Here is a 27137-nt window from a genome sequence, read left to right as displayed (position 1 = left end):
CCAGAGGAACATGTAAAACAACAGGTTCCAAAGCTGTCCTATTCCCCTTCTGTCCCCTAGAATTAGGGGACGATCTATGCCATATGTTCTTCCTATTGGAATTAATTCAGAGCCAGGGGAAGGGATGTTCAAAGGAAAACATACCCTGCAGTTGTTGTCTGGAAGAACCCTGGAAAGCCTTGTTTGTTAAGGCCAGAACCATTCTTGAAGGGATGGTTACATGAGCAAGGTAGAAATGGGAAACAGTTCTGTATTATAATATGCTTTAAAACTTGCTATCTTGAAAGTACATAAACACACAAATTTTGTATTCATATTTGTTAATGCAAAGAAAGATGCATGGACCAATAAAAGCTATTGGTCTTTGATGCTAATTTTCTGTCTACATGTTTCTTGCAGCTAATTGTACAGAGAATAAGAAAACTGGATGTACTTGTTGTTCAGCCAAAGAAATAAACATAAAATAATAGCTTCTGAGTTCTGTACGAAATGGTTATTTTGCCATAATTATTATACAGATATATAAGATCTTTACCGCCTTACGAAAGATGAATGGCAGTCAGCTAAAAGCAGCTGTTTACATTTCAACATGCCTTTGAAGCACTTCCATTCTGTTTCTGATGGAGACAATTGTAAAAGCATGCCTTTTGCCCTGATGGAAAAATCTATGTAGCAAAAGTCACACTTTTGCAACTGTCTCCCTCTGGACGACTTCATGCAGGGAGATAAGCAGAAAGCCACTTCTATCTCACTGCCTGTCCTTTGTAATGTGATAAGGACCTAAGGTTTTAAGAATCCAGGACAATCCTACCATTTCTGTATTACTCTGTGGTTCTTGGATTAAGTAGCTGGGAAGAGACTCCTCTAAAATATTTTGAATGGTCTACATAAAGGCAGTAGGAAAAAAGGAAGACCACATTACAGCTGGATAGATTCAATGCAAGTAGCCACAGTCCTGTGTTTGTCAGTAGGGCTGTTGATAACAGGATGACTTTGAGTCCTCTCATTCATGGGGGTTAGAGGAAAAAAACCGTAGGAAGTAAAATTAGTTCTCTTTCAAATTTGAAATGGAAATAAAGGTTAGAAGCAAAGGGGAAAATAAGCTTCTTTGGGCTTTAAAAAAATAGTTTAATATAAGGAAGAGACATAATTATAAATAGCTTTTTTTCAGTAAAAATATATATACATATTAACTAGATCACAATATGAACTGGAATGAATCATCATCATTTTAGCTTTGCTTCTCAGTCACTGCTAGAGGAGTCTGAGCTATCAGAGGATGAAGTATCTCTCCCCTTCTTTTGCTTCTTTTTCCCTTTTTTGTGGTGATGTTTTCTTTTCTTGGATTTATTCTTCTTCTCCTTCTTCTTCTCCTTTTTGTGGGATTTCTGTTTTTTTGATTTAGGCTCATCCTCTTCTGTAGCACTTGAGGAATAAGTCCTATTAGAATACAAAAATACAAACATCTGTGATGTGACAGTCCTTGATATTCAAAAATGACCACTCCATTATCACCTCAGTCTTCTCTTCTCCAGGCTTAACATATCCAATTGTCTCACATTTTCCTTATAAGGCTTAGTTTCTGGGCGCTTTTACAATCTCAGGCGGGTTACAAACTGCCAAGAAATACGTATGGAATACGTATTAGGGTTAGGAAGGGGCGGTGCTTCCGCACCCCCCTAACCCTAGTACGTATTCCATAAGTACAACATGGCAGCTTCCACATGGGGGCCGCCATGTTTACGTATCGGACGCATAGCGTATCAGACGTGTCGCGGCGCTAATGACGTCGCAAGTGCGCCAGCGGCGCCTTGCGACGTCATTAGGGCGCCGCAGAAAGAAGCTCCATTTTGGAGTTTCTTTTTTGCTCCGCAAGGGAGCCGTGCGGTGTGGCTGCGACGGCTCCCTTACGGAGCAAACGGCGGCGGCGGCAGACCGCCTCAAAGCGGCGGTCTATAACCCGCCTCAGTCACACTCCACTGCATACATTTCAGCTTGCTGATATCTTTGTTGAACTGTGGTGAACAGAACTGGGCACAGTATTACATGTGAGGCCAAATCAAAGTAATATTACTTCCCTTGATCTGGACACTAAAGATCAACACAAAAATGCCCAAAACTGCATTGCCTTGTTTTGCCACATCTCACTGATGACTCAACATTTACCATGCAGTCTACTAAGACTCCTAGATCCTTTTCACATCTACTCAAGCCAGATGTTCCCTATCATACTTGAACATATGGTTTTTCCTGCCTAATGTATCCTAAATTTATCTCCGTTGACATTCATTAAAAAATTTTTTTTTGACCACTACTCCAATCTCTTGAAGTCAACCTGAATCGTGAATTTAACTTATGAGGTATTAGCTATCCTTCACAATTTGATGTCCCCTTTACTCCTTCATGAAAGTTATTTAAAAAGATGCTAAACAACACTAGGACAAAACCCTGTGGCCTCTCACTTGTCACTTCTCTCTAGACTGGTGAATAACACTGGTAAGTAATTTTTGGGTTCAGTCAAACCACTTAACAATAGCATCATTTAGTTTACATTGTACCAGCATTACTGAAACCAAGATACATTACATCCACAGCGTTCCCCTGATCCACCAGGTTTGTAATTCTACTGAAAAAGGAGATAAGATTAGGCTGGCATGATTCCGAGTTGCTGTTGTCTGCCTTCAAATAATTTTCAATTTATCCTAAGGGATATCATGGCTGATTTTTTGGGGCAAGATTTGTTCAGAGGAGGTTCATTATTGCCTTTTTCTGAGGCCAAGAGTGACCTTGTTTCCATAAAGACATTAAAGCCTTTATTAACTGATAGGCCTACACTGGGCTTGTTAACAAAACATCAGAAAGCTGGGATTCAGCTCTGCCTTAGCAGGAATGATGATTCTGACAACAGAATGTCTGCTCAAAGCTGTCACAAAGACAAGCAAACATGGTTTAAACATTCTGAATTTGGCCGAATGTACATTTACGATCACAAAATCATAAATTAAAATTACTGTTTTGTAGGGGAAAAGGTACATTTTATTTATAATGCTTCAAGCACAATTTACAGCAATAGTATGTCCTATATAAAAATGTCTTAGGGATTCCTCATACTTAGAACAGACCAAAAGAAAGCAATGGACTTGCCAGTCATGATTAAATAGAAGTCCCATTTATTTTAATAGCTCTACTTTATGTATGATTAATTGTCTCAAACTCAATGTTGTAGAAGTATTTTGCTCTATTGCCTTTGGATAAAAAAAATCCAAGTGATTATCTACCAGATTTTAAAATTACACAATTGTACAGAGAGATTTATATGAGAAGGTAATATAAAAACAAGATTTTAAAAATTACTATCCAAATACTGCGCATGTAGGAAATATGATATAAAAGTGAAACAATATACCTTTTTCGTGCTTTCTTTAATTTTGATTTTTCTTTATGCTTCTTTTTGGCCTTTTTCTTATCTTCTTCAACACCAAAATCTATGAATTGAAATGATAAGATTTTAGAGCAACAACAAAACTTTCCTGATGCCTTTAGTTTATACTTTGCACCTGAGGTGCTTCCAGATAAAACTTTTTAGTATTACAATGTCCATTCAGTCTTGCAAATTCCACAAGTTCTGGGTTTTCATCTTTCTTCCCATCAAAACCCATGAGGAGGAAAACAAGAACTAGCTGGACAATTTATTTTGACTGATATTGCTGGAAGCCTTCTACTTGGAAGCACTCCTCACTGTAAAGACAAACTCCAAAAGATCATTCATTCTCTAGTTTGTTTGCTATGCTGCTAACTGCCAAGCTTGGAAGTAACTAAGTATAGATAATGAGTAACTTGAAAAAATATTTCTGCAATGAAGAAGGTGTTACAGGTATTACAAGTTGAATGTATTATAAATGTACCTTAACAAGGGATAATGCCACACCTTTTTGATGAAACACTAAATGGTGGTAGATGAATGTTATATGTTTTTAATGTTGATTTGTGCTGTGCTACATGCTGCTGAATGAAAAGCATCCATGTGGCTGGATTTTTTTTTAAGTAAGTAAAAAAGTGTATGTGCTTTTGAGAAGGAGAGTGTTCATTTAACAACTGTAACTACAACTACAACAGCAAATAACTAAGGGATATAACAGTAACCAATTACTTATTAAAAGCAATTTGTCAAGATCTTACTAACACCTTTAGTCCCAGCAGGGAAATAAATTGTGGTAAAAAGATAAAGAAGACAAATAGGATGCTTAAATTTACTCTGTTTTTCTGGTATGGGTTGCAGTTTTCCCAGTTCTTCTTCCTCACTGTCTTCACTGCTTGTGCTGCTGACATCTAGAACAATATCTCTTTTGGGATCCACTCGAAGAAAGTTTCGGCATTCAAATGTCAAATGGCCAGCTAAGTAAAATTCAACGAGAGAAGAATAAGTTAGGAAAGCCAACAAAAGAATGAACAAAATAATAATTTACTGTTCAGTGAGGTGGGATAACTTTTTCAATTTTAATCAAAATACAAGGAAGAAAAGCTGTCATTTATAACAATAAACTACTTGAACAGTTAAGTAAGATACCATGAAGAATAAATGCATGATAGAGAAAAGAAGACCTCCACTGTAACAGACACTTTGTTCAACTGCATTTATTTAGAATTTGAATGTAAAAACTATCTTTTCCAATAAAACGTGTAATTGGCTTGAACATCACAGTTTTCTAACCAAGTCCTGTTTTCAAATGTTCTGATGCTATAGAACACCAAATCAAACTAAGAGGACTCAAACATCACCTTGGATCCTATGCAGGGAGAAAGGATATAAGTTAATAAAATAATAATATCAAAAAGAGACAAAGCATGTCCTTCTACCAAATACTTCATGTCTCCCTTCCTTGCAGCAGGCAGCCTTGCTACTCCATTTTTGTTTAGTATAAGATTACTTCTATGGAAATGGGCTGCAACAGCCCCAACAATACAACCTCCTTGGAGACTCATTTGTCTAAGAGTAAACATGTATTTGATCATTATTTTTCTGAATTATAAATTTTAGATTTTAATTGGATCATACTTGGCCCATTCTCCTAGGGTGGCTCTGGGCAAGCTGCAAACTGTGCCATAACAGCCACTGTCGTCTTGTGAGACTCCAAGAGTAAAATAATATTTTTAAAAATATTAATGTACAGAAGCAACAAGAATGATAATTTTGAAGTGGGTTAAATCCAGTGTTGAGATAATGTATTTACACTGGCATAATAGGTTGCCTAATTTCCTCCCTCCTCCAGCCAGCCACCCTGCTTTAAAATCTGTTCCACTCCTCTACAGCAGATTTTCAGGTTGAACAAGAACAGGTGAATTCCTTCTCCCGACCTTCTGCTGACAGAATGCTTCCATCAACACTGATGAGTCATAGCTAATAACTTTTCTCATGAAACTTAGAATCATAGAATCGTAGAGTTGGAAGAGACCACTAGGGCCATCCAGTCCAACCCCCTGCCATGCAGGAAATCCAAATCAAAGCATCCCTGACAGATGGCCATCCAGCCTCTGTTTAAAGACATCCAAGGAAGGAGACTCTATCACCCTCCGAGGGAGTGCATTCCACTGTCGAACAGCCCTTACTGTCAGGAAGTTCCTCCTAATGTTCAGGTGGAATCTCTTTTCCTGTAGCTTGCATCCATTGTTCCGGGTCCTGTTCTCTGGAGCAGCAGAAAACAAGCTTGCTCCCTCTTCAATATGACATCCTTTCAAATATTTAAACAGGGCGATCATATCACCTCTTAACCTTCTTTTCTCCAGGCTAAACATCCCCAGCTCCCTAAGTCGTTCCTCATAGGGCATGGTTCCCAGACCCTTCACCATTTTTGTCGCCCTCCTTTGGACACGCTCCAGTTTCTCAATGTCCTTTCTGAATTGTGGTGCCCAGAACTGGACACAATATTCTAGGTGGGGCCTAACCAAAGCAGAATACAGTGGCACTATTACTTCTCTTGATCTAGACACTATACTTCTATTGATGCAGCCTAAAATAGCATTGGCCTTTTTAGCTGCCGCATCACACTGTTCACTCATGTTCAACTTGTGGTACTCCAAGACCTATGTCAGAGGTCCTGCTGTATTAGAGGTATGTAAATCTAAAACCATTTAATCCGGCACAAGTAACAGACAAGTCCTTCCCCACCGTTATATGATTTGTTTCTGGTTAACATTTGCCTGGTCTCCTCAGTACAGGCCTTCAAGAGAGTCTTAAAAACATTGGCTAGTATTCTGTACCAGCTAGTTAGTTAAGTATAGGCAGCGTGGTATAGTGGTTTGAGCATTGGACTACAACTCTGGAGATCAGGGTTCAATTCACGGAATGAAGCATAAAAACCCAGTGGGTGACCCTGGGCAAGTCATGCACTCTCAGCCTCATAAGACTTTTTACACGGGGACCTATGTGCTTCCTTCCCGAAAATGGTTAAAGTGCTGGCATCCCGGAAAAGCAAGCCCATTTGCTAACTGTTATCAGATACAGAGCACAACAGGAGGTTAAAGGCACAGTAAAGTGGATCTAATGCAAATTTGGGTATCAAACGGAGGAGGACAAATCCCCATTACCAGCTTTTATGCGCATGCTTCAAACTGTCATTTCAACAAGCTCTCCATGCTCCAGAGAGGGAAGGGTGCCCCATCACCCTGTCATTGCCCGCTGCCTCTGTCCCGCCAGGTGCACACACTTAGCGGCCCCCTCCTCGTGAGCTGCTCCCTCCCAACTTGGAGATTGCCCTCTCTGGGGAGTGGAGGAGGAGAAGAGGAGAGGAAGCTTGATCTGGCCATGCAACTCAGCTCTCTGAGAGGCTAGAAAGAGCCAAGCAAGGAGGGACTGCCACCTGGCCAACAAATAGAGCTGCGGCGACAGTTCCAAAGAAGCAGGAGCAGCAGAGGACAGAGCAGAAGGCCAAGGCAAGCAGCAGGGGGTCAGCAGCAGCGCCAGGAGGACAGGTGTTGTGCGCCTGAACCCCTTCCCCCCTTTAAGGGAAGCCATGGAGGGAGAGAGGCAGCGGCTTGGGGGATTCGAGCTGCCCCCCCCCCAAACTCTAGACCAGTGCTCCAGGGGTTGCTGCCAACCTCCCATTCTGCTCACCCACCCCCTCCACCACAGCTCTGAGGCAGAGAAGGAAGAGAGGAGGCTCGCCTTGAGAAGAAGGAGAAGCAGTGGCAGTGCGGCGGAAAGGGAACCGTGATGAGGGCTTGGGCTTCATTCCCTCAAGGGCCCAGGGTTGTGGGTGGCTCTTCTGCCTGAAGGAATGCAGAAAAGCAGCATGGGAATTGTAGTTTGTTTGTAATGAAGGAAATCCATGGTCGATGTAGATAAGCATTTCACAACAAGGCAAAAGTGAATTGACTGCAAATTCGCTGTGCAAAAGGATTTATAAATTTGCTTTTTCACTGAATTTAGCTATTCCTGGGATTACTCGTGATTCCATGTGGATTGGCTTTGGGCTGGCTCTGACGCCGTGTGATATTCACTTGAAAAATAATGTCAAATCCCCTTGATGACCCTGGATTCACCCTGGGATAACCTTCCAATTTTCCCCGTGTGAAAAAGTCCATAGTATGAGGGGCTGTCCACATGGGCCAAAAAGCCTGTTTTTCCACTGGCTTTGTGTCATCCTCGAGGAGAAGGAAGAAAGAAAGGTAAAGGATCAGCCAGGATCCTGGCAGACTGGATGCATATCTGGCCCAATCCTGGGTTAAGCAACCCTTAACATGAGTCAAGTCAGTTTGCTGAGCAGTTTCCTTGAATCTTCTTGGCAACCCTCAGCTGTTTAGACATCCTGTGTGCTCCTTACCTTCCTCTGAGTCTCTGCTACTGAGCAGACCCTTGTTGCTGCGCCTAACGTGGAAATGGGGCACCTGGCTTCACCCCTATGCTTGCATGAGAGATTAATACATTATTGATTGGTTACTACAATCCCTGCTTTCCTCTTTTTTTGGAACTGAAACATTTGAGTGCTTCCAGTCTGAGGGCCATTGTTTTGTTTTCCATATATGTTGGAAGATTTTTGTCATCACTTGAATGGATTACATCTCTAAAGCTTGAAACAGCGTGATGCAATCTACCTGTGGTGATTTATTTATCCCAAGAGCTTTGACAGCAGCTTCCGTTCCACTTTCTTAAACTGTGAATTTATCTGTCACTTTTGCCCCCTTTTTATATAGCTCCTCAAGGTATTGCTCCCACCATTTTTTTTCGGGATTGTATAATGGATTCCCCCGTTCTTCATATGGCATCTCCATTCTTAGTTTGAATTTCAGGTATACTGATGTGTTTGCATGAGTTAGGATTGTTCAGTTGTGATTATTTAGTTTTGTGGGTTTTTTTGTTTTGATAGTTTGTTTAACTGTTGATGTAGAAGTTGAGGATGTTGAACATTTTGTTTTGTTTGTTAAGTTTTTCTTAAAAGTAATATTTAATAATAAAATTTGTATTTTTAAAATTTCCTTTAATTTCTTGGATCTTGTGAAAGAGTTTGCTTATTCTACCCTTTTGGTTGCCTTCGATTTCTTTGCATTGGTTATTATAATCAATAACTGTTTTACATTGGTGTTTTTAAAAGGATTGCTTATATTATTATTATTATTACTACTACTATTATTATTAGTTTTAATTGATATTGTAAGCTTCCTTGAGTTCCATGCTGGGAAGAAGGTAGGATATAAATTAGGCAAACAAGTAAACTGTGCTAGAGCATAAAAAATGAAACTGTGAGAAAAGTGTAAATAGAGATGAGGACTATTGCTGCACCAAGATTAATTAAAATGATTTATGAAAATGAATTAAGCTCTTTCAAGTTTTCCATCCTCCTTTCCCACCATAGCCACCAATATACCCAACCCTCAAACTGTCAAATTATTGAGAGCGGGACCTCTTGAACTAATGTAGAATGGGACACTGGAAGGAACTCAAAAAGAAGGGAATTCAACAGCTTCCTTCACCCAATTCAGACTGTTCAGTAGGCCTTCATATTGTCTGGCAAAATCTGTGTGTGCTGCATGAGGTAGAAAGAGATATACAAACCTTTCTTCCATGAACTTCCTTTCATTCACTTATCTTAAAAGCCATTTTGCTGACCATTATATTTTTTTAAGTCAGTCTCAACTACCCACATATTAATTTTAATCAGACAATGTCATAGAGAAGTAGTGATGTTTAACATAAAATCTTAGGCAATTATATCTTGGTAGATACTTACGATAGCCACATTTCTTGCACCCTGCCCTGATGTTATCTTTATTACCACCTGAAAAAGCCAAATACATTTCATATTAGTTTTGGAAATGGTTCAAAATGTGTACTACACAGGATAACACAGAGAACAGAGAACAATAGATCTACTAAACACAGGAGCAAAATTGCCTATTTGCATTGCTATACATAACAAAGTGGTGGTGGGTTTTGTTTTGTTTTGACACAACTTGGTTATCTTCCCATAGACATTTACAAAGGTTAGGGCCAATGGAAGTTGCAGGCCAAAAACATCTGGAGGATGATTCTGTACTCCAAGGTTCGAATCCTGTCTCTGTCATGTAAACCCGCTGGGTGACCTTAGGCAGGTGGCATTCTCTCAGCCTCAGAAGATGGTAATGGCAAACCCCCTCCAAAGAAACTTGCCAAGAAAACTCTGTGATAGACTCACCACAGACTTAGGCTCATCATAAGTCTGAAACAACCTGAAGGCACAGAACAACAACACAATAGTTCTAAAACCTACTGTGTTTTAAAATTCATTATGTCACTGTCTATTCAAGTGCTCACCCACTTAATATGAAAGAACTGTAATTATATTATGCTCTGACAATATGTTATCAAAATCATCATTGCATTACTAGTATCCTTCTTGGTAAACAGTGCCACCAAGGGGAGAAAAACATGACAATTCGTAGCTCCCTTTGCAAGTTCTTTCAGGAAGCTGGTTTTACACAGGTTGTATTTCATCATGAGGCAGTGGGCAAAGGTTTAAACTGAGGATGGGAAACTCTACCCACAATGCTAATGTAACTCTGCTGTCTTCATCCTGATTGGGAGTAGTTGAAAAGAGTACATTGGCCTGTTACAAACGGGCCAGAAAGTACGCGCAGAGCGTGTACTAGGGTTAGAAAGGGGCGGTGCTTCCGCACCCCCCTAACCCTAGTGCGCGCTCTGTGCGCACAAAATGGCGGCGGCCGTTCCACACGGCCGCCGCCATGGCGACGTCATGACCGCGCCGCCTCTATACGGGGCGGCGCGGACATGGCGTCCTTGCTCCGCACCAGGGCGCTTAGTTTCGGAGCTCCTTCCTGGTTTGGTCTGCTGGGCGCAGCCTTCACACGGCTGCACCCAGCGGACCAAAGGAGAAAGGGGCCAAGCAGCCCTTTCTCCTCCTCCCCACCGCCGCGGGGGCCTTTTACCGCTTCCCCGCAGCCTGAAAAGCGGCGGATCGGGGCCTCAGCGGCTGCCGCTCTGAACACTGAGGCCCCAATACCCCGGGGAAAGGGGCGGGTGCAGCCCGCCCCAAACGGGCGGTCTGTAACCCGCCATTACAAAACCTTCCTTGTATGCATCCAAGACAGAACCTATCAACTGCTCCCTCACCTACTGATCAGTTTTCCTTGATGGAGCATACTCAGTAGCCTATCTTCCCTCAGATCACTCCAGAATAATGTCTGGCAGGAGCGACAGAAAAACTAAATTAAAAAAAAACCCTCTCAATTACTTCAGATACCATGGTGGAGTGCTACAGAAGATACTTACTGTATATACTCATATATAAGTCTAGAAATTTTAGTCAAAAATATGACCCAAAACCCCTGGGTTGACTTATTCATGGGTCAATGTGAGTACTGTCCTTCAACTCATACACACACACATGAAAGGAGCCATCCCCTATCTACTCTCAAATCCATCATCCAGCCTTTTGAGCACAGTTATGCCTGCCAGAATTTTCTAGATTCTTTGGCATCATTTTCCTTTGCATCATCCTTTACATCCTTTGTTTCCATCCCCCCCCCCGAAGTTTTACCCTCAACTTATCCACGGGTCATAAAAAAATCCATAATTACAATTTTGTCACAATTATAATGTAAGTCTTAGGAACTTGATATGGTTTGAAAATATCTAAATCCACAATAAATTCTATTCTATTATCCACTGCAGCCCTGTGGCTGCTGCTGCTATCGAAACACCTTGTTTAATATAATGTAATATTTATTTAAGAGTTGGAGATTATTTATTGTTTTCCCATCTTTCTCAGGGATGAGCTAATGCAACCATTAGTGAGTAAAGTAACAACTGCCATCCAGTGTCATTGGCCATGCTGGGTTGTGTGAATGGGAGTTGGGAGTCCAGTAACATCTGCAGGGCCACATATGTTGCTGACATTTGTGTGATGCTTCATGTTCAGTTTTATTACTTTACGTATTATCATCTTAATGCTGTAATACATTCGTGGTTTTTTTACCCATTTTTGTATCTTGAACCTGTGGTATAGATTTTTATAATCAGTTTTATAACTACAGTATGTCTCATTTTTAGGTACTGTACTTCTAATGTACTTATATTGCTTTACATTTATATGACAGCCATACAGTACTCTATATACATCTCAGATTCTGTGTTATTACATTTTAGTTCTTTTCTAATTGCTATAGAATTTCTATAGGATTTTATAGTGTGTTTTACTTGTTTTAGTGTTATTCTGAAATGGCTTAAGGGCTAATCAATAAACATTTCTTCTTCTGTTAACTGTCGCCATGCCCTGTTAAGAGAGGTCTAGTGCACAAACTTAAACTGCAGCATCTGAATTCTCTAGAGGAAAATTCTACCTGATCAAACTACAATTTACAGGATTACTTAGGATGGGGTCATGAGAGGTAAGGTGATTTCAAACTATTGTAGGTGTGTAATGTGGGTTCGTTATCTGGAGAAAAACGAAGGAAGACCATCCTAGCAAGTGGAAGCCATCTCCCACTTTCTGGCCTGAGAAGGAGCAGGTGCAGGAGATAGCTTCCCCTTCCCTTCAGAAAGAACACTTCACTACAACTGTCAGCAGTTTTTGGATGCAGAACCAAAGAGAAACTTGCTCTGATCCTAAGGAAGTGTTGTGTGGCGGGAAGAACTGGTGTGTGGAAGTACATTTGTTGCTTATAACCCCTTTGAGATCCGTTTGATTGAAAGTTGGGGTGTAAATCTTGCCAAAAAATGTTTTTATACTCTTCTGCATCCATTTAAGGCAGAGGAGACACCAACTACCTCTCTGGCCATTTCGACAACCACGGATGGACCCCTTTTCTCCTTGCATGCTTTCAAGTCATTTCCAACTTACGGCGACCCTAAGGCAAACCTATCACGGGGTTTTCCTGGCAAGATTTGTTCGGAGGTGGTTTGCCATTGCCCTTGCCATCCTCTGAGGCTGAGAGAGTGTGACTTCTTGCCCACGGTCACTCAGTGGGTTTCATGGCTGAGCTGGGAATCGAACCCTGGTCTCCAGAGGCACAGTCCAACACTCAAACCATGACACTAGGCTGGCCCTTCTTTTCATGCCACATAATTAGATAGGTGCCTATGCAAAATATGCAAAGTAATATAGAAAGAAAGAGGGAAGGAAAGAAACACTGAGGTGAGCAGTGAGCAAACTGTGGCCTCTGGGAGGTTGCAGCATGGAGGAAAGCGCTTTGGAAAAGACTGTTGGAAAGGATTCAGTGAAACCTCAGTTTCTTCTTTTAGCCATGAATTGGGACCAAGGGATGCCAAAGAAGCAGGGAAATTAACAAGAGGCTCCACACTTGTTTCTCTGTCGCAGTATATAGTAACAATATACACTCGTCCCGCCGGGTTTGTGGCTCTGATATCTGCGGCTTTCATTATTCACAGATTTAATTAATCTGTTCTCTCTAGGAATATCTAGGTCCTCCTGTGCAACTCTATGGTCAACTTCAACCAAGAGTCACACTGGAGGACCCAGAGACTCCTAGAGAGGACTTGTAGCTCCTCCAGCGCAACTCTATGGTCAATGTCTGGCAGATGCAGAGCACAGAGTTGTCCTGGAGGACCCAGAGATCCCTAGAGAGGTGAAACATAAGTAGAAGCATAAGTCTTTCTGTTACTGCAGTCTCTCCATATCCGCGGGGTCTTGTGCCCCTGACCTCTGCCAACATGGAAGGACAAGTGTATTCCAATGGATGCCACCGTGGCACTCTCTCCTTCAGAATGGACATAGGCCAGTGCATGGGGCATGGACTCTGGGGACTGGGTTCGAATCCCTGCTCAGCCATGGAAGCCCATTGGGATCAAGGCTCCAATCCCCCAGCACTGAGCCAGGGGCTGTTTCTGCGGTGTGCTTTGGACCCAGGTCCCACTGAAGCATTAATTGATGATGATGATGGGATCTATTCCTCAGTGATTTCCCCTCCTCCCCTACAGCCTCCACATGGGACTCCTTTCAATCCCAGATGTGAAAAACGAAAAGCGGAGTAGTTACTATCAGTCGTTACTCCCTCCGTTACCTCGCCCTTGAGCAGCTCACCTGGCGCCGCCATACAGAGCCTCCGCCACCTCCTCTTCTCTTCTATGGGTGACTTCCCCGATGAACAACGCTGCTCTCACCCCCGCCAGAAAACTTAGACTCGTCCACTAAGGGCTGTACTACTAGCAACGAAGGGGGGAAGCAACAAAAGTGCCCTATTCACTCATATGGAGACAGCCACAAACCACCCCTCCTTTGCAGAGTGGTACCTTCCAAGGAGCCCCGTTCTGTCCCCACTTCCCTTGCAATGGAATGCTCCTCTCCCTAGCAGCCAATCAAGTCTTATGGCAGAGGGCGGGGCCTGCACGCTTGATTGACGGAGGCCCAAGCCAGTAGCAATGCAGGAAAGTTTGTCCTCTGGAAGAATTGTGTCCAATCGGTGGTTCCCAAACGTTGGTCCCCCTCCGAATGTTTTGGACTTCAGCTCCCAGAATTCCTGACTGTTGGCCAAGCTGGCTGAGGCTTCTGGGAGTTGGAGTCCAAAACCCCCCTAGAGAACCAGAGAATCACTGGACTAGGGAAAGCCTGCATTTTGTGCATTTTGGTTGTTCAAATAAAGGGTTTTGTGGATTTCTTGGGTGATATTGTACTTTGCTGTATGGCCAGCACGGCTACCCTGGATAGGTTTATGGGGCACCTGCACTGTAGAAATGATGCCATTTGCAAAACTGCAAGAGATGATACAATAAGGAATGCATTATGAGGGAGCAGACTGAAGCCTAGGGAAGCCCCTGCTGCCGATGTCTGTCTTTCAGTGAGCCTCAAAGGCGCTGCAAGATCTCTCGGCATTTCCAGTTCTCCCATCATCCTCAGCCTTCCTCCGCAGCCGATCAGGCGGAACTGCTTCGAGGCGGAACGAAACAGCTGCGGGCAGCGATACTCAGCCGGAAGCCATTGGGCAGAGCACGGCGGGCTGTACCATTCTCCGAGGGGGGACTCCCCGCGCTGCGAGGGATCTGGTGCTAGGAATTAGATTAATACGCACTCAAACGCTGCTTTAATATGCCATAGCTTCAAATCTACGTCGACACAGCTCTTCCCGGCGCCGAAGAGGACATCTTGGAGCCCTTTCTTCCGCGTCGCTGCCCCCGCGCACCCCCGCCGAGGAAGTGGTGGTGCCCGGCTCTCAAAATGGCGGGAGGTTCGCCCTGGAGCCTGAAGTAAGAAGGAGACTCTCCTGCTGCTGGGCTCTGGCTCCTCGCCATGAGCAACATCTACATCCAGGAGCCCCCGACCAACGGAAAGGTGAGGGAGGGAAGGAAGGAAGGAAGGAGGGAGGCGGCCCCCGCTGATGCCCAGGAGGGCTGGATAAACGCCTGGTCCTTGGGTTTGTTTACCTTCTTGGCAGGAGATGGAGTGGGAATCTATGGGGAAGACCCCAAAGCAGTGGCTTATCCGGGGCTGGCTTTCCTCATTGGCCTCCTCCTCCTCCTCCTCCTCTTCCCATTTCACCCTCAGGGACGCTTCTTTTGTATTAACGCAGAGAGACCTCGTAGCCCCTTTGAGACCCACTGAAAGAAAGAGGTTGGGAGCAGGAGCATTACTGGACTTACCTCTACTTCTGAGACAGATGGGCTTTAATGATTAATATCCCCACAATAGATTGGTAGCAAATGGCTGTGCAGTGGATGCCTAAAAGTGAGGTTTTTGAGCTGAGGCCTTGTGAAGAAAGAGGATGCTGAAAAGCACTTGCAGCAGAATGTTTAGAGACAAGAAGGCGGCCTTTGGAGGTCCATCAAGGCACCTGGCCCTGCTCTGAAGGCCATCATGATCAAGGATAGGAATATCGCATGGGCGATAAGGGTGATGGGACAGTCCAAATGGGCCTTAATATAGTCGGGTATATTTGTTCTGATTGCAAGAAAGTTCTGTACGTTTAAACTTTGAACCATCCAACAGAATGTATGTTAGGGACCTCTGTGTTTGAATTACTATAAAGGTAGCCATTTTCTTTTATTCACATATATATATATATATATAAGCCACAAATACACACTCACATATATGCCATTGGTATGCAGGAAATGTCACCTCAAATTCAAAATCCTTTGTGTATGGAAATGAAGTGGCTCAATTTGTATGCTGTTTATTTATTTATTATATTGATATTGATGTAAATAAATATTCAAAGATATAGCTGCGTTAGTCTGTAGAAGCAATATGTAGAGAGATCTTGTAGCCCCTTTCAGACTCACTGAAAGAAAGAAGTTGGCAGCAGGAGCTTTCATAGACCAAAGGCCGAGTACAGACTGGCGCAAAGCATGTGGAAATGCCAATTCGTATTCAAAATCCTTTGGGTATGGAAACGAAGTAGCAAGTCCAGTTTTAACACGGTCATTTGGACAAAGACCAAGCTGAGTATTTCCATGGGGCATGGAAATGAGATGGCAGGACTAGTTTGGCTTTGGAAGGTGGGGAGGAGAGATGAGTGTAGGATGCTCCCGTGAGGATGGGGTCAGAGACTGTTGAAATGTCTGTAGTGAGCCAGGAAGACACTGTCCCTGTTCAGTCTATTGCTGAGGAGGCTGTAGTTTATGGATGACGTTATGGACGAAATTTGTTTAAATATGCATAGTTTCATGTGGTTAAAGTTGGATGTTTTTTTAAAAAATCTTTTTTTAAATTTGAATTTTTCTTTTATTAAAAAGAAACATCCTGGGGCCTGGCCTTTCTCCTCCCTCTGAGCCTCACCCCATTGCTTCCCTGTTTTAAGGGATGCAGGCGAATGCCACAGCCGATTTCTGCCCAAATGCATCTGTCTGAGGAGGAGAAAGGGTGTCACCCCTCTTAGGGTGTCACCTGGTATGGTCTGCACACGCACACCCCGCACCACCCTAGTGACGCCACTGCCCCAAGGGCCATGCAGTCCACACACACACCCCCGCCACGTATGTGCCTGTATAATACACAAATAAAACACTTTTGGAAGTTGGCTGTCTGATCTCCCTTTAAGGACTGCCAAGCAGCTTGTAAAAATTTAAACCCATCATTTTGTGTCCTAGTAGGGTCCATATACATTAGAAGTAATGCAGTTAGACACCACTTTGTGAGACATCTTGCCTTCCCTGTCACAAATCTCTGGTGCCACAACAAACTACAAAACCCAGAATTCCATAGTGTTTGAGCCATGGCAGCTAAAGTGATGTCAACCTGGATTATTTTTGCAATGCAGATGCAGCCTAAGTGTAGTAGCTATGGAATCCTGGGATTTGTAGTTTTGCAAGGTCTTCAGCCCTCTCTGCCAATGAGTGTTGATGTATCTAAAAGGTACAAGTCCCAGGACTCTGTAGGATGGAGCCATGGCAGCCAAACTGGTATCAAACTGCATTATTTCCGTGGTGTAGATGTATTCTAAGTCTTTGAAAGGGCAAAACACAAGCTTGCTATATGTTTTGTATAACATTTATTTTATTTATTTCCTTTATATCCTGCCTTTCTCCCTGGTGGCGCCCCAGAGGGACCCATTTAGGTACTGTATTTAACAGTGAGTGGTTTGACTGCTGGATTACAACTCTGGCAACCAGAGTTCAAATCTCTGTTTGCCCAAGGTAATCTACTGAGTGGCCTATGGCCTTGGCCAATTCACACTCTCTCAACTTCAGAGGGGGGCAAAGGCAACCTCTCCTCTGAGCAAACCTTGCCAAGAAATACCTTTGATAGGTTTTACTTCAAGGTTGCCATAAATTGGAAAAATTATGAAGGCACACACCAATCATATCACTTTTAAGTCTTCTCCAAGACAAACGTACCAAGCTCCCTAAGCCATTCTTAACAGGACAACAACAACAACAACAATAATAATAGGATTTATTTATATGTCACCTAATTACTGGGAATCCGGGCAGCTTACAACAGAGGGGGTAATAGGCAGTTCCCTGCCCTCAGGCTTACAATCTAAAAAGACACGACACAAAAAGAGAAGGGAATGATGGGGGAAGGGTATCAGGTCCAGCATTCTTCTCTCCCTCTGTGGCCTGGACCAAGGCAGATGGACTGGAGGGAGGGCTCTTCTTCTTCAGGCTAGCCCTGATGGAGCTGGGCCTGCCTGGTCAACTCCCTCATAGGCCAGAAGATGACAGTTATGGAGGGAGGAGTCTCTTCTTCCAGACTAGCCCTGGTGGAGCTGGGCCTGCCTGGTCAACTCCCTCGCAGGCTGGAGGATGGCAGTTATGGAGGGAGGAGTCTCTTCTTCCAGACTAGCCCTGGTGGAAGCTGGGCTGCCTGGTCAACTACCCTCGCAGGCTGTGAGGATGGCAGTTCTGGAGGGAAGAGTCCCTTTTTCCAGGCTAGCCCTGATGGAGCTGGGCCTGCCTGGTCAACTCCCTCATAGGCCGGAATATGATAGTTATGGAGGGAGGAGTCTCTTCTTCCAGGCTCGCCCTGGTGGAGCTGGGCCTGCCTGGTCAACTCCCTTGCAGGCCGAAGGATGGCAGTTCTGGAGGGAGGGGGTCTCTTCTTCCAGGCTAGCCCTGATGGAGCTGGGCCTGCCTGGTCAACTCCCTTGCAGGCTGAAGGATGGCAGTTCTGGAGGGAGGGGTCTCTTCTTCCAGGCTAGCCCTGATGGAGCTGGGCCTGCCTGGTCAACTCCCTCATAGGCCGGAAGATGATAGTTATGGAGGGAGGAGTCTCTTCTTCCAGGCTCGTCCTGGTGGAGCTGGGCCTGCCTGGTCAACTCCCTTGCAGGCCGAAGGATGGCAGTTCTGGAGGGAGGGATCTCTTCTTCCAGGCTAGCCCTGATGGAGCTGGGCCTGCCTGGTCAACTCCCTCATAGGCCAGAAGATGACACTATTTACTGTAGTGAAGTCTGTTTTGAAGAAATGTTTTGTTTTTTAATTTTAAAAAGTGCAGTATTGGGATTTGTTATGTGCCTTCAAGTTGTTTCTGACTGATGGTGACCCTAAGGTGAACCTATCATGGGGTTTTCTTGACAAGATTTGCTCAAAGAAGGTTTGCTATTGCCTTCCCCTGAGGCTGAGAGCATGTGGCTCAGTGGGTTTCATGACTGAGTGGTGAATAAAACTATATTTTCTCCAGAATCGTAGCCCAGCACTCAAACCACTTACACTACAGTGACTACAACCCTTTTAAAATGTGAACTGTTGCTCCTGGAGGCGGCACAAGTAGACTTTGAGTCTGCATGCTTCCCCAGGGCTGTATGCTGCCCATCCCAATGTTATTCAAATTGTGCCAAAATACAGACTTTTCCCAGTCTTCTGAACTGAAGAGGATTTACTTTTCTGAGAAACCAGGAACTGCTTCTGGCTTCTATTGACTATGTGTGCCCAAGAGACTCATGGATTTTTTTCTTCTTCACTGCTGCTCAAATTAGGAACCCTCATTTGTCTGCAGCTGAAAGGCCAGTTTCTGACCAAAATGCTACTTTGGGAATTCTGATGACATCAAGGAACAAGCCAATTTGAGTTCTTTCTCTTCTGTACACTCCACACACACACACAAACCCCATGTCACTGGAAAACAGGACCATATGAAAGGGCCTTCTGATAGTGTACAGCCTCAAGATTTCTAAAGTTATAGGAGATTGTCTATAATGGTTATGAGGGAGTTGACCAGCAAATGGAGAAAGTGTTGGGTGTGCTCTTTCCCTTGCACTGTTCATTCGTGGAATATGTTCAGCAGTGGGTATGGTGACTGTGATCATCAAATTTAACATGGCTTTATATTATGGTAGCTCTCCTCGGCCTGGGGAACTCCAGATGTATTGTACTACTACTCCCATCATTCCTGTCCAGAATGGCCAACACATGTTATGTAATCCCAAATGTCTGAATGGTACATGATGGGGAGAAGTGGAAAAATATAGCATTGGAAAAATCTTTCACACTAGATCAGTGCTTGGGACTCAGATATTTACTGAACAGCACAAGAATAATTAACACGGTGCTACACTGGGTGCAAAGCTGAAGTGAATTACAGAGACAGTGTAGCACAATTGGGTACTAAAAGAGTCCCCAAATGGGATATTCAGAACTTTGAAAAGTTACTTTTTAAAAACTAAGCTCTCAGAATCATTATCCAGTATGGCCAGTTATGGTTAAAAAAATAGTAATTTTCCCAAGCTGTGAAGACACACCCAACTAAAGGTGGTGGCAGGTTTGGGTGTGCAATGCCGGTACCCTGGTGAGATCAAACTCTTCTACCCAAAAAAAGGCTCTGAAGCTGAATATAAAGTTCAAAAGGGGGAAAATTTAATTTAAAGGACAAAATAAAGAGTTTTCTCCTCCCCAGCTCTACACAAAAGGTACTTTACAGTTTCAGCAGTCTTCCGGATGTCATCTTTCTGGGTCTGATGTTAGTTTGCTCTCCTCACTCAATGGAGCTGGTGCAGGGTCTTTCTGAATTCCTCTATTTTCTTGCTGATGGTAACTAATTTGGCTGAGTTGGTAACTAAAATGGCTAAAACCTGGTAACTGAAATGGTCAAAGTGTAAGAAATGCCCTTTCCGGCTGTCTGGGCCTGTTTGCCACCAAAAGACAGCTCTCTACCTGCTCACAGCAAAGACTGCTCCAAACTAAAAGCTTCCAGCTACAGCCGAGCATGTTGGGAAAGGGCAAACCAAACTTGGAAATAATGCAGGGGAAACCTACAGCTCCTCCCACAAACTAATACAATGAACTTTTCTACACTAAAATAATCTATGTCCTGAACCAATGTGAAAGAAAAGGCAGGGGAAAGTCAATCAGTCCTGGCAGGACATCACACAAGCCTTGGACATTTTAATTGTGAATTCTGCTTTCCAACCGCAGTTTAGGTGTGGTGTGGTTTAGGTATGATGTGGTATTGAGCTGTGGGAGTTTCAAAACAGGGCAAGGATTTAAGAAGGGAGAATTGCAGTGGTAGTTATGAAAATAAAGATTAAAACTGGATATATTGCCTGTAAGTGGGACTTTCTTGTTCTCGTGTATAGCAATACTCTGAAGAAAGGGGAGTTTCTGGTCACAGATGAGTGCAAGTTGTTCTTACTAGATTTGACAAACTAGAACATGCACCTGTCTTTGAACCTGAATTCTGTTTTTCTCCAGGTTTTACTGAAAACAACTGCTGGAGACATTGATATTGAACTATGGTCAAAAGAAGCTCCCAAAGCATGTCGGAACTTTATTCAGCTTTGCATGGAAGGTAAGATAATATATTTGCATGTTAACTGAGGTACTACATTTCAACAGGAATGCATATTCTTTATTACATTTCTTTACAGAGTATTACAGATTACATTGACGTACTGTTTGGAAGCTAGAAATACTGACTTTTGTTTTGTTTTGTTTTGTTTTAATGAGTAGCTGGCTGCTGTTGTGTCTGCTAGGAAGAACTCATAAGTTTTTTTTAACCAACTTTGTATTGCAGTTTGTGAGCAGGAGAAAAACAGAAGTACTGTATTTTCTGTCTTATAAGACTACTTTTTAACCCAGGAAAATCTTCTCAAAAGTCAGGGGTTGTCTTATACGCTGGGTGTCATCTTATAGGGTGGGTGCTGAAACATCCGGACTGGAGAATCTGCGGTCACTGCATATGATGGGGAGAGCTCAAAAATGGCTGCGGCCACATCCCCGCCGTATACGGCAACCCTATGAAAGCAGCAAGGACAGCACTGTACAAATACGATAGAAGAAAATCCACTCACCAGGATTCGTGGATAGAAATGACTTAATGTGGTCCCAATGATGAGGTGAGGGGGCGCCTCACCAGGAAGGTGTAAGTAAAGGGCGGAGCAAGCTGCAGGCGTCCGGGACACCCAGGGTATGGAAAAAAGAGACGTGTTTGCGTTACTGCTCTGATAGTCTTGGAGACAGGGAGGGCTGGCCAGGCAGGGAGAGCTGACCAGTCCAAACAGGCTTTGTATAAAACAAGTTTTCCTGCTAAGTACCTGCATGTGATAAGCATTTGAATTAAAAATTACCATATTGAAATCAAATATGATGTTTTTAAAAAATTTTATTTGGTGGGCATTGGAAGAGGGATAGTCTTATACGGCAAGTATATCCCAAACTCTATATTTTAACTGGAAAAGTTGGGGGTCGTCTTATACGCCCAGTCGTCTTATACACCGGAAAATACGGGTATCTCTTGATATTTTACATAAGGGCATGGCCAAGCCCTCAGCATCTGCAAAAGGCCTCTCCATTGGAGAGGTGTTTCATTTGCATGAAGGACATTTCTCCAAAATTCTTGTCAGTGGTTCATGATCTCATATCTTTCTTGAGCCCTCTGACAATCTCAGAGGTGTGGATATTTCTGAGTTTCACAAAAGTTAAGACGACAGGAATTAGTCACACTGTTTTGAATCTAAATCTCCATGTAATTCACTCTGCCTCTTGGAAGCCCTCAGAGAGAAGTAACATTTTTGAAAATAGAAGAAGAAGCAAAAGAGAGCTGGCAATCTGAAAGTCCCAGTTAGATCTCTGAAGAGTTGAAAACATCTGGCCTTTGTCCAGCACTTGATTTATTTTTTCTGAGAAGGAATATTGAAGCTATTTTGACCAGAGACAGATAATCAAAATGCTAACAAGGTTTTTACCTATGATCTGTGTTTATCACAAGGCAGTGTTGAGTCAGTATAGTAATTAATTTTTAAAAAGTTAAAGGTTAGGATTAGGCTCCGTAGTTAATAAAATATAGATTACAGTCAGCCCTCCTTATCCATGGATTTTTTTATCCACAGATTCAAGCATCCATGGCTTGAAAATGCTTTAAAAATATATAAATTCCAGAAAGCAAGCCTTGATTTTGCCATTTTATTTATTTTCTATGCCATTGTATTGAATGGGACTTAAGTATCCACAAAATTTGTTAACCACGTGTGTGTGTGTGTGTCATGGAACCAACCTCCAGCAGATAACAAGGACCCACTGTACATATGTGTTGCCATTTGTAGAACATAGAAAGAAACATTTATTATATGACCCACTAAGACCTTCAGCAATTTCCTTTGTCTCTGGCTGCATCTACAATGCAGAATTAATGCAGTTTGGCACCATTTTAACTGCCATGGCTTAATACTATGGAATCCTGGGATTTATACTTTTGTCAGATATTTAAGCCTCTCTGTCAGAGAGCTCTGTTGCCACAACAAACTACAAATTCCAGGATTCTATAGGATGGAGCTGTGACAGTTAAAATGGTGTCAAACTGGATTAAAAATGAAGTTTGGGAACTGCTACACATGAAAACAAGGGACTCGTTGTAGGGAACAAATAGGGCTTGGCTTTATATCATGTCAGTATTTGTGGAACCCCTGTCAGTAATATTATTTGTTCTTTATTTGTTCAATTTTTTTTAAAAAATGTAAAAGCATTTCTAAATTTTGTAATCGAGATCATAGGATTTTGATAGCTTAGAAAGTTAGCAACATTTCTTAATCTAGTTAATTTGAAGGAGTTCCCTTTGAAGGAATAACATTCCAGTTAACATCTAGAATTCACTTGCCAATGAAAATATTTCTGCCAGTGTAAACTAATACAATATAATATTTCTTTTCAGATTATTACGACAACACAATATTTCACAGGGTTGTGCCTGAATTTATAGTGCAAGGTGGAGATCCAACTGGTACTGGATCAGGAGGAGAGTCAATCTATGGTGCTCCTTTCAAGGTAAACTTCTGTTTTACTTGGGGTTTATTTTCCATGCAAAAAGAGATTTGCCATTATGTTGTACCTTTGGGGGGGAAAACTGCTGCTTCCTGCTTGTTAACTAGGATAGCTAAAAGCAAAGATCCTCCTGGTGCAAGTTGCTTCTGATATAACTAAAGTAGTCTACATTTGCAAGTCACCAAAGGGCTTCACCTGTTATATGTTGCAAGTCCTTAAAAGTTGGAATTATGTTATACTTACAGCATATAAATTATATGAGTTGTTTCTGAATTTTCCGGAGAAGATACACATACATTTATAACAAAGCAAGTGAAAGAAGTACATATTATAATGAAAGCAGGTGTTGTTTTTAAAGTTCATTTTAATGATTTTTGATGTAATACACTAAAGATCATTCTGTGCATATGAATGGACAAACTGTTGAATAACAACAGCCAATTAAATCTGTTCCTTAATTGTTCTTTTTTTAATTCACAGGATGAATTCCATTCACGATTGCGCTTTAATCGTCGAGGTCTGGTTGCCATGGCAAATGCTGGGCCTCACGATAATGGCAGCCAGTTCTTCTTTACTTTGGGTCGTGCAGATGAACTTAACAACAAGCATACCATCTTTGGAAAGGTTTGCCTGGCTTCTATCTTGTACATCATTATTTTTCTCTGGATTCCTATTAGATCTGATTTGTTTACTCAGAAACCTCAGATGATATTCTTATAAGCTGTCGAGGACTCCTTGGAAAGGTGTTTGGGTCTTAACCTTAAAACAGGATTGTACTATATTCATTATGACTTTTCTCTGTGGCTTCTTGTCAGCCCCTGCCTTCAACCCATAACATTTTTCATATACACAAGAATACCTGTATATACTCGACTATAGGTCGACCTCATGTATAAGTCAAGGGCAGGTTTTGGGACCAAAATTATGGATTTTGATATGACCCACAGATAAGTCGAGGGTAAAACATAGGGGCATGTAACAAAGGATGTAAAGGATGATGCAAAGGAAAATAATGCCAAAGAACTTAGAAAATTCTGGCAGGAATAACTGTTTGTGCTCATCCTAAAGGCTGGATGGATGAGAGAGTAGAGGGTATCCATTCTTTTTTTTTTTTATGCTCCCAGGATGGACTGAGCTGTTGCCTTTTATTCAGCAAAAGGGGAAGACTCCTTTTCAATATATATATATATATATATATATGAGGTAAAGTACAGTACTTACATTGACCTGTGGATAAGTCAACCCGGTTTTTTGGGGCCAATTTTTTGACTAAAATTTCTAGACTTATACATGAGTATATACAGTACTTTAAAAAAAATACTGCTTTCATGAAATCAGTATCCTAGAGAGGATCTACTTACTTTAGTTTCCTACTTAGTATTCACACAACAATACTTACCCAGTTACAGTGAATTAAAAAAAGGTGTGTGTTAAGGATAGTGAAAGCAAAAGAATAGAATAAGGGGCAAGTGGATAAATCATAAAACAAAAGAAAACATAAACACAATTTTAAGAAGACAAAATATAAAAATAATTTGATCAGTTTATCTCAAGTATACAAGCTTATGGGGAAATGAATATTTATCTCCAAAAATGGTGTGTAACCAAGCTGGTTTATCCTAACCTTTTCTGAAAAGATACTCATTTGTTGCAACTCTGTGATGACACTTTCATTCTTTTGAAATGACTGGCTTCTGAACAGCATGAACTACACAATGAATAAGCAAACAAAAGTAATTTTAAAGTGAAGAGGTGGGGACCTGAGGCCTTCCAGGTATTGGACTGCAGCTTCTGTGATGCCTTACCATTGGCTATAGTAACTTGGGCTGAAGACAATTGTAATCCAACAACATGCAGTGACGCAAGTGGTCATTACTGCTTTATTGGTTCAAATATGTCTAAAGGAAAGGTGAAGAATGAACTTATGCAAAATTCTGGGGCAAATTGGGCTCTAGGGCTTTCTTGGAGTCCCCTTGCCGGCCTAAAATGTCTCCCTGTATTCTGCTTCCATGACCAAAATGAATTTTCAATATGTTTATGGTTTCACAACTATGATGACTCCTTTTCTTCTTTGGACACTGAGCTTTATCGCCACCCCAGAATGTAGAAAGCAGTTAGGTATCTCAATATTTTTAGTACTAAGGAGAAACACGGTGATGAAAGACAGAGAGAATTGATACACAAAAGCGTGTCTTCCTATTTTATTTTGCTGTGCTACAGAATGGGAGAGGTATCACCAATGCAATGGATAAGTGTACTAGGACAACTCTTCTTGAATCATCAACAAAATGAGGCTACACAGACTGAATATGTGGTTGTGAAGCTACTTGGTTATTTTGTTCTAGCTGAGCTCTAGTCTACATTTCCTACTTTATTTTCTTTTGTAAAATTATGCCTTTGCAACACAAAGTTCTCATTTATAGAAAAAGACTGTTGTAGTATATACGAAGTATTAAATTTTTGTTTTCATGTTCTGACATCAGTACATGAATTGTCTTTAAACTATTCTGAATGTACTTTGAAAAAATATGCTTTTACAATAGCTTTTAAAAATCATCTTTTAATTTTGCAGATCACTGGAGATACTATATACAACATGTTACGACTTTCAGAGGTTGAAACAGATGTGAATGAAAGGCCAATCAATCCATATAAAATAAAAAATACTGAGGTAGATATAAAGTTTTCTAAACAAATTAAAAAACACATTTTCTTGACCTCAAATTATGAAAATAGAATTGAATTAATTTTTGCAGTGCTGTTTCATTGAAGGAGTTATCAGAATATGTCAATTACAAATTCTTACATTCTACTCATATTGATATGTGTCAATGTCAGGAGTTCCTTGCCTCGCTCATAGATCATTCCCCATGCTTAGATTATCTTGCTTTGTTGGGTGGTCTGCTTGGTTCAGTTAAAACCATTTCAGTCAGCTTGGGCAGCAAAAACGGGCAGACGTGATGCCCATGAGAACATGCTACTGGTAAAAATTCTAACAGAATTAGCAGGAGATTATTCTTCCGATGAATTCAAGATCATCTGATAGTTAGTAACACTGCCTCAGCCCAATAGTTGATCCTGAATGGCAAAGGCTAGGTAAATACACTTTATTCAGTATTTATTGGCATAAATCACTTAGGACATAATTATAATAATAATACATTTTTTTTACCCCGCCTTTCCAAAGAATGATCAAGGCGGCTTACAAGAGTTAAAAGCAATTACAATACAAAGTAAAATGATTACAATATAAAAGTTAAAACATTACTACATAAAATGGGGACAGGAATCAGGAAAAATACACATGTCAAGGGTAAGAACAATCAAATCACAATGGTCCGGAATCAGAAGAAGGAAAACGAGGGGCAGAGGAAAAACAATTAACTAAAGTGGGAAGGCCAACCGAAATAAGTATGTTTTTAAATTCTTTTTAAAAGAATCTAATGAGGCGGCGGAGCGGAGCTCTACGGGGAGCTTATTCCAAGAGAATGGGGCAGCGATGGCAAAAGCCCTCTGTGAGTTCCTCACAAGATGTGATCTAGGAACCTCCAACAAGTTAGTCCCAGATGTTCTAAGTGTGCGGGGCAGATTATATGGGGAGAGGCGGTCCTCCAAGTACCCTGGGCCCAAGCCATTATAGGGTTTATAAACTTATCATTTTGAAGGACATTTAAATATTGGTGTGTAAATGTCTGGGCTTTCCTAGATAATTGTTAGGTTTTGTTTTTTCTTTTGAGGAGAAGCCATATTAGCTTCACTTTTAAGTACTGATGATACTCCTTTGTGTCTACACTGGTACCCCGGGTTACGAAATTAATTCGTTCCGCTATTTCTTTCGTAAGCCGAAAATTTCGTAACCCGAAACGCTTTTCCCATTGAAAATAACTAATGCGTTCCAAGACCTCAGACTGAACCTGCAAGTCAAAACAAAGGCACAATAGAGGCCTATTAAGCTAAGTACCCTACAATACAAGTTGCCTGAGGCACTAAAGAGCTTAAC

General features: G+C 41.9%; 2 protein-coding genes across 2 annotated transcripts in view; one reads left to right on the top strand and one right to left on the bottom strand.

Moving 5' to 3' along the window:
- Positions 1 to 1107: 1107 nt before the first annotated feature.
- On the bottom strand, positions 1108 to 13735 carry SREK1IP1 (SREK1 interacting protein 1). The gene is made up of 5 exons (XM_042455392.1): positions 13533 to 13735; positions 9225 to 9272; positions 4255 to 4395; positions 3407 to 3485; positions 1108 to 1440 (listed from the first exon to the last, which is right to left on the bottom strand). The coding sequence occupies exons 1-5, from the start codon at positions 13543 to 13545 to the stop codon at positions 1245 to 1247; spliced, it is 477 nt and encodes a 158-aa protein (XP_042311326.1). The 5' UTR covers positions 13546 to 13735; the 3' UTR covers positions 1108 to 1244.
- Positions 13736 to 14442: 707 nt separating this feature from the next.
- CWC27 (CWC27 spliceosome associated cyclophilin) overlaps positions 14443 to 27137 on the top strand; it is a 160512-nt gene continuing 147817 nt past the window's right edge. The window contains exons 1-5 of the mRNA XM_042452243.1: positions 14443 to 14777; positions 20573 to 20669; positions 23028 to 23140; positions 23618 to 23761; positions 25710 to 25808. Of these exons, the coding sequence (XP_042308177.1) occupies positions 14736 to 14777; positions 20573 to 20669; positions 23028 to 23140; positions 23618 to 23761; positions 25710 to 25808 (495 nt within the window). The 5' untranslated portion in view covers positions 14443 to 14735. The remainder of the gene's footprint in view (positions 14778 to 20572; positions 20670 to 23027; positions 23141 to 23617; positions 23762 to 25709; positions 25809 to 27137) is intronic.

Source organism: Sceloporus undulatus, chromosome 2, assembly GCF_019175285.1.
Source record: "Sceloporus undulatus isolate JIND9_A2432 ecotype Alabama chromosome 2, SceUnd_v1.1, whole genome shotgun sequence".
NCBI lineage: Eukaryota > Metazoa > Chordata > Lepidosauria > Squamata > Phrynosomatidae > Sceloporus > Sceloporus undulatus.
Note: the sequence above shows the minus strand (reverse complement) of the source record. Positions and strands in the feature narration are given on the sequence as shown.

Coding starts and splice junctions, on each gene's coding strand:
- SREK1IP1 (XM_042455392.1), bottom strand. Junction 3,486..4,254: donor ACCCATACCAGAAAAACAGA/GTAAATTTAAGC, acceptor TTCAATTCATAG/ATTTTGGTGTTGAAGAAGAT. Junction 1,441..3,406: donor TTAAAGAAAGCACGAAAAAG/GTATATTGTTTC, acceptor GTATTCTAATAG/GACTTATTCCTCAAGTGCTA.